General features: G+C 37.7%; 1 protein-coding gene across 1 annotated transcript in view; it reads right to left on the bottom strand.

Moving 5' to 3' along the window:
* NCOA2 (nuclear receptor coactivator 2) overlaps positions 1-13,408 on the bottom strand; it is a 178,756-nt gene that overhangs the window by 72,181 nt on the left and 93,167 nt on the right. The window contains exons 3-4 of the mRNA XM_005423029.2: positions 2,492-2,593; positions 1,438-1,610 (exon numbers count right to left, since the gene is read on the bottom strand). Coding sequence (XP_005423086.1) covers positions 1,438-1,610; positions 2,492-2,574 — 256 coding nt within the window. The 5' untranslated portion in view covers positions 2,575-2,593. The remainder of the gene's footprint in view (positions 1-1,437; positions 1,611-2,491; positions 2,594-13,408) is intronic.

The following is a 13,408-nucleotide window of genomic DNA, read 5'->3' as shown; positions in this document are numbered from 1 at the left end:
AGTTACCATGAGCTAGAGCCAGATTTTCAGACTAGATTTTCTAGAACTGCTTATAGAATTACCAAAGTGGACTAGCAGATTTTCCTTTGTGCACCCATTTCCTGGGAAAACACAATTTTTTTGTCCTTTTCCTTTTCTCAGATAAAGATAAGGAGTATGTGTTGCTTGGTGACAGAAAAAAAAATCAATTTGAGAAAAGGATGAAGAAAAGGGAAAAAGAATATCTCAAAAGCAAGGTGCAAAACAATGATGGACATTGTGTCAGGTTAATAAGTATACTTCTAATAAGGGGCATGGCAACATCACTAGAATATCCACTTTAAAAATCATAGCAACCTAACAGCAAAAAGAGGAGAACAAGCTGAGAAACAGAACACTCCCTAAGATTAATCAGTTAGAACTTTGGAGGCAACTGACACAATCTGACTGCTTCCACTTTCCATTTAGCTTTGAACAGACCTAAGTCTAAAACTGTAGATCTACTTATATAGTTATACATTTAGATAAATATGTATCTAAATTATGTAACATGCAGTCTCCACTTTTGTAATTTTATACACACAGTATGGAAAAGGAAAAATTATTTTCCCACAGAAAAGTGAAAAAGTGAAAGATGTTTAAACTGTTTGAAAATCAAAGGAATCACTCTAAACACAGTTTACAAAGAGATAGAAATCTTCTACATTAAAAGAAAAATTACATGCACTCACTTTAAGAATTTGAATCTGCCCTAAACACACCTGCAGTGTGCCTGCCTAGACAGACCTTTGCCACAAAACCCACTTCCAAAAAATTTAAAGTTTCTAAAAGATTTGGGTTTTCTCTTTGAATAGGAAATATATCAAAAGAAAAGAAATACAAAACTAATCTTCTAGACAAAGAACAGGAAGAAAACTGTCACGTTCTGTGGTTTACATTTATAACAGGACCCTATCTAGAGATTAGAATAGTTTCAAATCTATTGTAGTCGAGGATATGATGTCATCATTTAAAGGACGCAGATAATTTAGTCCACAATATCTATTCATACCAACAAAAGAAAGCAAAACGAGTATGCAGAACTCTTGCATATCCCACTCTCCTGGACATTTCTCTTTTGCAAGGGTTCTTACTCATCCATGTAAAAGTATGTGGAGTTTTTTTCCCAAAACCATCTGCTAGTTTAACTTTTGTGAAAACACAAGTGAGTTCCATTAGATACACACATCAGACTGATAGATTTTTTCTCTCTAAACAATTTTCAGTGAAGCTTATTTTAAAAATACTGAATATGATACTTAACACATTCTATTCACATGACTTTACAGCATTATTCGTTACTGATTAATGAAAAACATGGGAATTTGCTAAAGAAAAGCTGAAGAGACTATCAGGTTAGCCAAAAATAAAATAACAATCAAGACAAAATATTCAAAGACAATTAATTAGTCTTCTTACCTTGTTCTTTTATCTGACGAATTTGCTTCACAGTTTCTTTCAAGATTGCACATTTGTCAGGTTTAAAGTTAAAGTTGTCAATATCATTAAAATTTGCAAAAATCAGCTCTGCAAGTTCTTCAATGTATTTATTCTCTTGCTCACGATTGCGTTTCTCAGTGCTTCTTTTTGGGCTGAAAGAGGAGTTTATAAAAATTCTGTCTTTAATGTCAGTTTACTTGTCTTCTGGCCAGCTCAGAGGTGATTTTAAAAGGTTTGACAGTAGTTTAACAAAAACACCTCTCTCACTACCAGTATGTAATTTAAGAGTTTCTCACACAGAAACATTTCCTCTGGAACAAGGAAAGGAGCATTAGAAAAGATGTTACTTTTTTTTTTCCCAGCAGTCATGTTTTTGTTTCAAAAAAGGATTGGGATTAGAAATTGAAAACACAAGATTATTTGGGGGGGGAGGAGGGGGGGTCGGGATTTGAATATTTACAAGTATCCCTCCCACACAGCATTGAGAATCCAAAGAGTATTATATAGTGATTGTGTATGAGAAAATAAAACAGCTTAAATAGTTACACTGAGCAATCCATACTCCCTGCCTCCTTGTGAATTTATGGCAGTCTTAAGAAAAGATGAATGAGTGGTTATGCTTTAAAATGCATTTGTGTTGGTAGCTGTAAAGCTGGAAAATATTTTCAAGACCTAGATTATAATGTACAGCAGAAGTGGTAAAAAAAAAAACTCAGATTGACAAAATGAGTGACTGAAGACTTCTTGCAGTGAATGCCAAAAACCATTTTTACATATCTCCTAAATTGTCACCAAAATTCTGCATTTTGGCACAAAGCTGGATTCAAAAATAAACAAACAAACAACAATAAAAGAGCATAGTTCTCATCCCCACCCCAAGCCCTCAACAACACAGAATTGCTGCAATAAAGTAGTTTGGCACTGACTTCTCTTTGCAAGAATGTTGTTTGTCATCTTTTAACTGAAAAACAGCAGCACATGTAACATTTTTTTAACTCATTTTCTCAATATTTCCAGAAATAAATGGTCTAACCTGGGTCCAACTTGATCGGGATCCTTGCGCTTTCTTGACTCTGCTCTGGATGGGTCAGAGGTATTTTCTCCCATCCCACTCATCTTGAACACATATCAGCAACTAAAAGGAAGAAAGTGCAAGAAAGGGTTATGGTGGAAGAGTGTTGAGTTCTCAGTTCATATTTACAAGTTTCACATTCCATGCACAAGTAAGGTTTTACTTGGCAAATCTATCATTCGAAATAGAGCTAGTTTGAAAGGCTATTTCGAATGACAGATTATCATTCAATATCAATAAAAATATCAATAAAAATACTGTGCTTATGACCCAACAAAATGCTACACAAAACTCCTTGAGAAGAAAATTTGTGGTGAGCAAGTAAAGCATTGTAATCTGATTGTTACCAGTTACATAAGAATTGATAAGTATCTTTTGTGCCTGAGTTGCTGAATTTTCTTGGCAAATCTGCAAGGTTGAAAGATGAAAGACAAAGAAAAGCCACAGTGCCATACAACAAGAAAAACTCAACAGAACTGAAATACATGAAATAAAGCATGTGTCCCAGCTACATGAAAAGGTAGCACATGCAGCTTTAGTTAAAAATCAGAAGATAATGCCTGCAAAAGTACAAAACTGTAGAAAAAGAACATCTGTCAGCACTAGAAATTGCTGAGGAACTGATAAATATTTGTACATATAATCTACCTCATAAGGAGAATAACTTGTCAAGCTAATGTAGTAAAATAACAAAAGCTTATAATTTGTGCAATAAACAGCCTGTGGAAATCCTGCCCTGCTCCCAACTCTTGGTTTCCCTATGCTGTGTAGAAGCACATGAAACTCAGATTACACATTTCTCAACAAGCACCAATATTCTGGAGGCAGAAATCACCAAAGGACATAAGGAGATGATGTAAATGATCAAAAATTCATAGAAGATGGAGCAGTCCCAGCTCAGCATCTGCCTAGTTGCTGCCAGTTTTGTGAGGATGATGTTAGAGAGGTGTTGCTAGACATTTCAGAGAGCTCCTGTAGTGTTTGGGATTAGCACAAAAATAAGCATGAGGGCCTGAAGGAGGTGAGTGTGTCCAAAAGGTGATTCATACCATACTAAAATAAGAGTTGGAGCCTGTAATTGTATGACCGCTTCATTTTGGCATAAAGTGGAAATCAGGTATCAAAACAAGGGAGTTCACCACCTCTTTCAAGCCCTCCATTTCTGTCCCACCAGTTCCTTTCCCTCTGCTGACCTGGTCAGCCATGCACTGAACCTAATAAGGGAATTGCTAGGGGTTAAAGACACAGTCCTCTTCCCTTTTTCTTTTTGACATTTTTTAAAATCTAGCTGCCAGCCTGTGTGGTGGTAATCAGATGTTCACATTGGAAATCTTGGTTTTCCCAATGAGCCAACTGAGTGAAGATATTGCAGGTATAACAGAAACAGCCCAAAGACTAAGGTCTGAGCAGTTGATGCTGAGAAAGGCTACTCACTGAAACCTGAGCAAGCAAACAACGAGATGGAGCCATCCCAGATTCAGAACTGACCACCACCTAACATTTCCCTAAATTAAAAGAAAATAAAAATTTCTTTTTGCTGAAAGTATTTTTTCACAGAATATTCTGGGTTGGAAGGGACCCACATGGATCACTGAGTCCAACCCTTGAATGAATGGCCCATACTGGGACCAAACCCACATTTCCTTGGTGTTACTAACCCCATGCCCTCACCAACTGAGCTGATCTCAGCAGTTTTTTAACCAGTTTGAGCAAAGAGTGGAGTCATTTCCTTTTTTCTCAATACTGTTCAAGTTTCATGAGAAAGACTGTATCATGCCTGTAACATATAGCTTCCATCTGGTCTTTGACATGAATGGTACCAGACTGTATTCGAAAGACCCCTGCATTATCTTTTTCTCTACTGAGTCTATACATGCATATGCGTATCTACATACACACTGCTATTATTTTGAGAAGATCCCACTGTAAGCAGAGCCAGAAAGTTCTGTGGCAGAGCAGACACAACTCTCCAAGGGAAGATGCACCATGACAAGTTCCACCATTCTGTCCTGGCTGCAGAGCCCCCAGTGGCCCCACAGGGCACTGGCAGAGCCACAGCAGCGCCAGCCACCCTGCAGAGCACAAGACACCGACTGCAGTCTCCAGCATGGTCTGACACCCTGCTGCTGACACCCTGACCCTGACACCAGCTGCTCCCCTACAGCTGTCCGTCCTCACTGACTCCTAGCCCCAGCAGACATACACATCTGAATTTATCCAAGCACAGGAGTACCAATATACATTCATAGATGAGGAGCTAAGCACTTCCTTGAAACTATGCAATTTCAAAAGAATCACAAATAAGAGCTCCAAGGAAGGTGCAAGATACTATTAAGGAAACTGAAAATATTTAAACAGAACCTTTGTCAGTGGAGAGCTGGAACTGTCCTTGCAGCTCTGTTTCTATGACTAAATTCTTCACTGACCAAGGTGAGAAAAAATCATCAGCATGATGAAAGCTGTACATTCCCAAGATCTGATCTCTGATCCAGACTCAGATGGTGAGTTGATCTTCTAAAGTTCAGAAGAACAATTAGGCTGGGGAATCCCTTTATTTCTTATGCTTCCCAAGTAATACCCGAGAAATGTAAATCAGTCATTTTTCTTGAGAAAAGTAAGCACAACGATTCACAAATACTGTCAAACCCTCAACTGTCATCTTCTCACTCTCCTTCCCTCCCAAGCAGTAAGAGGGTAAGAATTTATGGTGGACACCATCCTCCAAAACCCTCTCCTCCTCAAGAAAGCATACAGAAACTGTTACTGACAGCTCTCCTACCTACTCTGTCAGACCTACTTCAAAAGGAAGTTTTATTTTTGTGGGAAGCAAAGTTTCACCAGCGGCTCCACAAATGCATAAATCAATTATTCCTGCATTCACACACTAATGCTGTTCTGTAGGAATCCCACTAGGTCCACTATCAGCCTTTGGAGGACATATTAAAACTAATCTCCCACCACAAACTTTATTCTTCTGTATTAAGGGGAACAAAAGCAGTATCATAATTACAAAACTAGCACCTTCTTCTCTTTTTTTTAAACAAAGCAAATAGTACTAAACAAATAATATATGTATTTATTTTGTTTGCACTTACAGGCCATTACATCTTTTTTCTCAGCAGCATTATCAGTTTATTCTTAGAATGAATAAACCCATGTCTTTCTCACTCATAATAATTTATTTCTGGAAATCTACCACCTACTACCATGTTTGCTTTCTGTTCTCCTTTATGTCTTAATTAAAAATCCTGTTCTAGACCTCAAAGATTTTTATAGGCCATTTTCTTGTCTTGTAGGTGACTGTGCTTCAGAGCAGAATTTAAAATCCAGATATGGGTGTTCTGGGAAGTGGAGAGCTAGACAGATGATATTGAAGCAGAATTTAAAATCCAGAGATGGGTGTTCTTGAAAGTGGAGAGCTAGACAGATGATACCGAAGCAATCTAAAAAATCTCAAAGGCTAAAATGAAAGGCACTCATCCGTACCTAGCACACAGTACTAAAAACAAAAGGATGCGCCCCCAAACCCTTGTCTCCCTAGGTATTTAGGGTCTGACTGGGATAGCTAAGAGCTCAGGGATTCTTCTGGAATTCAGAAACTAAATTCTGTTCTCGAGTTTGCAGAAATGAGGAAGAATCAACTTATAGAAGGTGTGGATAGACTTTTCTGTAACATCATCCTACCAACTAAAACAGCCAGAACCTGGGCAATGGAGACGGAGTTTCCTCTTCAGAGAGAGCTGCCATGCCTGTATTTCCAGCATGCAGGACAGCCTCCTGGGTGCTAGGCCACCTTCCTGCCAAAGCTGGATGTTTATGAAGCACAGAGGGCTTTGGCTGATTAACTCTTGCAGTGCAGAGTCTTTAGGGGTGTGGTCCATACCACTAAACTCAGGAGAGTAAGCAATTCAAGCACTGTCTGGAGACACAAGGATTGAGGTTTATTTAACTCCCTTAGGCTGAGGAGGGTAGCAAAGCTCCATCTCCCACTTCTCAGCAATGACTCTTAAAGAGTCAAAGAGGCAAGCACTCTTCCAGTTTCCTCATGTCTTTTGAAAAGAAAGCAGCTGTTTCACATATTTTTCCATGAGCTAATTCACAACCAAGACCAATGCATACCACTAGATGAAGAACTTGAGAAGTTTTGGGTACTTCTACAAATTGAATGTGGCACAAGCAAGAAGCTAAAAACACATTTTTCTTAAGAAAGTCCTTCTGGGCACATATAGTACCAAGGAACAGGTTCCTGGGAAATTTCCAAGCAAGAAACAGAAAATGTCATAAATTTTTATTGAGTTGATAGATGAATTTTAGACACAGAAATAAACATCTGTGAGTCAAAGCAGCTAAACTGTATATTATACTTTTTGGTTTCTGCCTTAACTTCCTCAATACATATTAGTTTATCTGCATCAAAATGTCTGGGTATTTAACTATTACCAACAGTTTTATACTACACAAACATTCATAACATGATATCATTCAATATTTTAACAGGAGAACTTAAGAAACTTTAATGAACTTTTAGATATTCCTAGGTTCCTGAGCAACTCATAGAACTTCTCAGCTCAAAATACAGAAGTCCCACATTTGAAGTCTAATTTTTTCCAGGAAACATGACAATTCAAAACTAAAGACACTATGAGTAGAATGATAAATCAAAGACTCAAAGTTTTACTCCAGTAAACTTCCCCTTAAGGGAACTACCTTAGATTAGAAAGCAGTATTTATCCTGCTCCACTGATATTTTTATACATCTCTACAGCAATTTTCAGAAAGAAAAAAGATAAAGAAATTAAACCATTCGATGCATTCAATGCTTTAGATGTAGTGGAAATGTAATATCAGCTCTATCATATAAAAATGCAAAAATCAAGAAAATGTTGGTAAGGGTTATTTTAGCAAGGTACAGAAAAATGATTAACCAAATTGGGAATTAGTAAAAACAAAACCAGCAGTAATCACTGCTTTGAGGAGAGAGATATAAAGAAATGCTTGAAAATGAAAAAAAAACCAAACTCATCATGACAGGTCAGATACTGAATTAAATAAGTTTTATTTTAAAAGAAATTGTCTTACAAAGTTGAATTTGAATGCATGTCGCACAGAATTGTCATGCAAGACCAGGCACTCCCTTTTTTATTGTGTAAGTTGTTTGAGAGCTGTATTGCACTCCAAAATACAAACATAATATCGCACTGTGGAATTGGTATTTTGCCTTCAGTGGTGGTACCAGATTCTTCTACTCTACATTATGTTTTTTTCCATGTGTCCTATCCCAACAAAACACCAGAACTACAACAATAAGTAAGAACTGAACTTCTAATGCTGACTAAGACGCTACTCAAGCTTTAATTCCACTGGGCATAAATGAGCAATAGAGCCATGGAAATATAAAAACACTCACTGTAGCATTTTACTACAAGGAAGGAGATAATTAGACAATCAGATATATTATTACTAAAAATATCCAAAGAACTAATTTTACTCTCCCACTGATGACCCATACCAACAGGACATATCAGGTAACTTTAATACTTTTTTCCAATTTATATTTAAGACCCAAAGTGCATTTTCCGTCTCTTTCCATTTCATTAGCAGAGGTCAAAGCATGCAAAATACTTGCAAAAAACTCCCACTGGCTAATAATTCCAATTGTTAAATGTAAATCACAAACACTGAAAAATTAAATTTAAAAACTTTAGGATAGTACATATTAGTAACCACATTAATTGACAACTAACTAGTTTCTACTAGATGTGGGAGACTGAAACAACAGAGCCTGAAATATGCCTAAATTATTTTTTCTTTTGTTTTGTTTTGTTTTTGTTGTTATCAGCAATAAAACAATAGTCTCTGCTCTCGTCATGACGGCACATCCTCCTTTACATCCTCCACCAGCAACTGCTAAAGCTGGAGTACATAGAGAGGCTTAACCTAATTATAAAGCAATAGTAAACATCCATCTTTCAAATGGGAAAGAAAAGCAGAGGCACCATGAAGTGGGAGACAGGAAAATATCTAGCACAAATCACTTGTGTGAATTTTTACATCTCCTCAACTCCTCAAATGTCACGAAGGAAGATGGCATGCAGAGCAAGCCTTCCAACACTGATCCTCAGCACGAGTGAATTCAGTTAATCATCCAGAGTCAATGTAGAAGAAGATAATGTGCATTTTATCTCTTATCAGAGCAGGCCATCTTCCAAACAAGGCCTGTTAAACTGTCAGATTTATTATAAGCCTAACAAATGCAGCTAAAGAATAAGTGAGGATTACACCTTCAAAGCTGCTATTTCAACCTGAAAAGTAGCAAACAAAAGGTAAAGTACCATATAGTGGACAATCAGGTAGCAGTACTGTACTACCACCCTTCCAGCCCACCAACATATGAAACTAGTGAATCTACAACTGATGCATATTGAAGAGATTTGCTAAAGTCAGTGGTTTACTGAGTAACAAACAGGAAAATACTGTTTAGTGACCAAAACTATACTGCAAGTCAGTGAGAAGTTTGGCAAAAAATTTTCTCTAACAGCTAATTTGAAAAAAACAGCTTATAATTCTGTGGTTGTTTACTCAAACATACAGCCATTAAAGTTCATCCTTTTTTCCTGTGAAGCTGCCATGACTAGAAAGCTTTCTATCTCAGTTTCAAAATTAGAAAAGTACTCTGTGTAACATTAATTCTGGTAGAAGCCAGAGGAAAGTTGGAAGTCACATGCAAATTCTGATTCTTCACATTTTTTCCTGCTTATGAACTCTTTTTTCACTGGCTTCATTTCAGCACTGGAAAACATTGAACATTGATACATACTGCAATCTGCAACCTTTTCAGCAAAGGCAACGCTTGCTAGCCACTTTCCCAGGCCTCCAAAGGAAATCGCTGTCAGAGGCAGGATAAGAAACGGGGGGCACTGGAGCCTGAAGCCAACCTCTCCTTGGTCAGCCACAGCAGCTCAGGAGGAACTTTTACCTTCCAGCACATTGCACCTGTCAGAGTCCCAGGCAGGGAATGGAGCCTGCCCACCCCACGTGCCGCAGCACCCTGGGAGAGCTCGGCCTTTTCACAAGCAACCTCGCTCAGCACAGGAGTTCCCACAAATCCACGCAGATGTGAATAAGGGTTTCAAAGTGAATTAAAAAAAACCAAGAGGTGAAAATCCAGGGAAATACAAAGAAAAAAAGACTGCATTGTCTAGCAAAATAACATTTAAGCAAGAGATCCACTAATAAGAAGTGTGACAGAAAAGAAAGGTAAGAAATACATTAAACCATCCTCCTGAATCCCTGGTATAAGTAAGCCACATACTCTACAACCAACTTACGTATTCCTGTCCTTCACCACTGGAGTGGTGTTTGGGGTTCACACCTGGAACCCCCAACAAAACAATGCCAATCTGTCAAAAAAAACAAGATGTCCAATACCTTGGTTGGTGATGGAAACTTCAGATTAAAAACATAAACTAATTTATTTAAAGGTATGCTTCTTTCTTGAAACAGCACTACCACCTTTACTATAGATGAAACTGTCTAAAACCTTTGCCACCCTACAACAATCACATAGGATAAAGCTAAAGGGAAAACAGAGTTTCTACAAGGAAGGTGATAGAAGCAAGATGAAAGACTCTAGTCACCTTTAAAGGATTTGTACTAAAATCTGACATGCACCTGTAGCCTCTTCTGTATTTTCTATTCTTTCTATTTTAAAGGCAGTCTATTACAGGTAACGTTAAAACTAGATTTACGGCAGTATTTAGCAAACTCTGTTCTTCAACTCCGCAAACTAGAACTAAGAAAAGAAACATAATTTACTTGGAAATGCCATTGAGTCCATGTATAAAAACTGAAAACTGGCTCCAACACCTACTACTCACATTTTTAAGCTGAAGGCTCCTTCCTCAATCTTTTCCCTCACTCCTGTGTAATGGCTTTAGAGTGGTGTATTAGACAGCAAGAAGACGACATATTCCATTTGCAGCCTGAAAGCCAATAATGCTCATGAATTTTTTACCTGACAGACACTTCAAGATGCCACGGGGAAGATCATCTAATAAACACATTAGGCTGCAAATGGGCAGCAGCAGCAGCTCTTTAACACATGCTGTAACAATCAAATAAATGGCTAACATTAATGTTCAGTGTTACAGACTGGGATTTAATACCACTTTTCTGTAAAATCCACCTACATCTTGATGGAGAAAGAGGTTTTTCTCAGCTGCTCAAACCCACAGGTTTAAGAAACCCCCAGTTCTGCTTGAGACTTTGCCAAAACCCCTCCAGACTGACCCCAGCTCTGTAGGCTGGCTCCTACCTTCTGTATTCCCATAGGCTAAGGCTCTTAACAGAGCCACTCACTCAGCTGCTTATGGATTAGGCTACGTCAGCACCTCTAATATGCCCAGGAATAGCAAAACCAGGCTCTAATAAAACAACAGGGAAAAAAATATCTGAAGAAGAAAGTACCTTTTTCTTTTTTTTCCTTAATATACAACAGGTTTGCTTGATTTCTACTTTTAAAGAGGAAAAGATCAAAACGTCATCAAAGAGGAGACAGGTGTTACTACTGAAAAAAAAACCTTCAAGACTCTGTATTGTAATTTCAGGTCTGGGATTCTATTTCTCTAGTTATCAAGATTGTTTGTGATTCTTAATACTCAAGGACAAAAAAAAATGCGGGTTAGTAACACTAAAACTTCCTTTTAAGCACCAAATTAAAGAAAAAATACAAGGCCAGAATATATTCATACATATATCAGTCACTCTTACATCCTTTTGTTTGTATAAAGTAGGAAGCTAAGTTAAAAAACCAAACCAAACCAAAAGTTATTTGAAATCAATTTAGCCTTGTATGATGCATTTATTAAGTATTAAACTTTGGCTGCAAAAAATTCTAAATCTGCAAACATTTTCCCTGGAAAAGGAGTCCAAATTCCTACGTAAGTTGTTTATTTAATTTAAATTTTTCTCTTGTAGTTCACAATTATTAACAATTTATGAGACTGATTTTGAAGCCTATTATTCATATTTACTGTGATTTAAAATAAAACTTTGTGAATAGCATAGATGATAAATGAAGCAAATCTAACAACACAGAAAAGGATAATATTATGGGAATCTTTGTATTTAAACAGCTTTCATTTCCAGTTGATGATACTTCTGGAACAGTGAGTTAAGCATATTTTGACTCCTACTGAATCTTCTCTGCCAATCTCAGTTTCCAAACCGTTATTTGTCCACTTAAATTCTCACACCAACTTCCTCTCCAGAAACCACCAAAGAGCAAGGAGAAAATCGGACTCAAGGGAGAGGAAAAATGGAGCAACTCTCACAAGCGTAAGACACTGTGGAAAAACTCAAATCCATGAACATTTTCTAATCTCATAACTGACACAAATGTACACATTAGTTACAACACCAGAAAGCTTATACAGTTTGGTGAGATTTTCAAGATGCCGATCTTAGCAATGAGAAAAATATGACCAATCACATAAACAAAGGTGTTTACACATCTCTGTTATGTGGGCTTCCCTACATTAGGATTTCATTTCACTCCAGTTAACTGCCTGTCAAACACCAGTCTGTTGGCATCAGATAAAATATATTCCATTGATAAAAAGCTCAGGAAACATGGTTCTGTATAGGTAAAAAGTAGAAAGTAGAGGGCAAGCCAGACAGAAACACAGTGTGTTTCCACACAAGGTGCATACAGTAACACGTAGAGTTATAGGATCTGCACACACAGATGTGAAACCTATCATATTTGAATTTGAGTTCCTTCATTTATCAATCTGAGTTTCAATTACTTCACACAGCTAGAGAGGTGTTGGTCCTCCTGTCCACTCAGACCAGCTTAGCATGTCTGCACAGTGAGGTGCAGTGTGATGTGCAACCCAGGCTTCAGCAGAAGATCCTTATGTTGCATGCCACCTTTGGTATCTCCAACCTGGGCATTAAAACAATGTTCCTTCAGCCCCAGAGTATATACATACTGTTACTAATATCACATAATCTTATTGAAACTTTTGTTGCACTTCAATAACTCCAACTCTATGTGTCTTCTCTGGTGCCTCATCAAAAATTGAACTCATGTTTTTAATTTTCACATACCCACAGCACCGAGAGGCTTTATCTTTCTTTTCTACTTAACCACCCATTACTAGGAAGCATGTTGAAATTTCAGGCCATTATTTAGAATGCCAAGTACTGAATTAAAACTCTGAACTGCAGACAGTGCACCTACACATTATCTATAATATCTCTATACATGATGAAAGAATAATCCACTGCATGCATATGTACAAGATACATACTCCAGACCTCCTTCTATAATACTGAGATGCTTTCATAAGCATACATTTCATCTAACAGTGTATAATAATAAATTTTCAAATTAAGAATCAAGAATTCAAGCTGCTTTGTTCCTGAAGGTTGCAAATTAACAACAGTCTGAAGTAAAACATATTATACTCAAGTTAAACAAATGGTAGTACCCAGCTCCACAAATGGCCACAGTCATGGTAACTTTAACAGCTGTCTGTGAGGTGAATTGGACTTCACTTTGATGTCCTCTGTACCTCCAGAAGTTCAGAATGCTGCACCACTTCCTTAAATTGTATACCAAAATATCCTGTTCAGTACAGTGCCCAGTACAGTTTACCCATCTTCTCTGCCTCTGAAATGCATTTAGAGTGCCAGTCCTGGAAAACTCAGTGTTCTCCTCAGCCTATGATGGCCTGCTGGACCCTGGTCCCAGAGGGTGCCTGCCTAGTGGCAAGGATGTGGTTCCGGATGTTGCGGGAGAGACCAGATGGAGAGCTTGGCCTCTATTCCCATTCCCTATTTGTATGAACAGGTAGATTCCCCCAGCAGGTGCTT

Source organism: Geospiza fortis, unplaced genomic scaffold, assembly GCF_000277835.1.
Source record: "Geospiza fortis unplaced genomic scaffold, GeoFor_1.0 scaffold121, whole genome shotgun sequence".
NCBI lineage: Eukaryota > Metazoa > Chordata > Aves > Passeriformes > Thraupidae > Geospiza > Geospiza fortis.
Note: the sequence above shows the minus strand (reverse complement) of the source record. Positions and strands in the feature narration are given on the sequence as shown.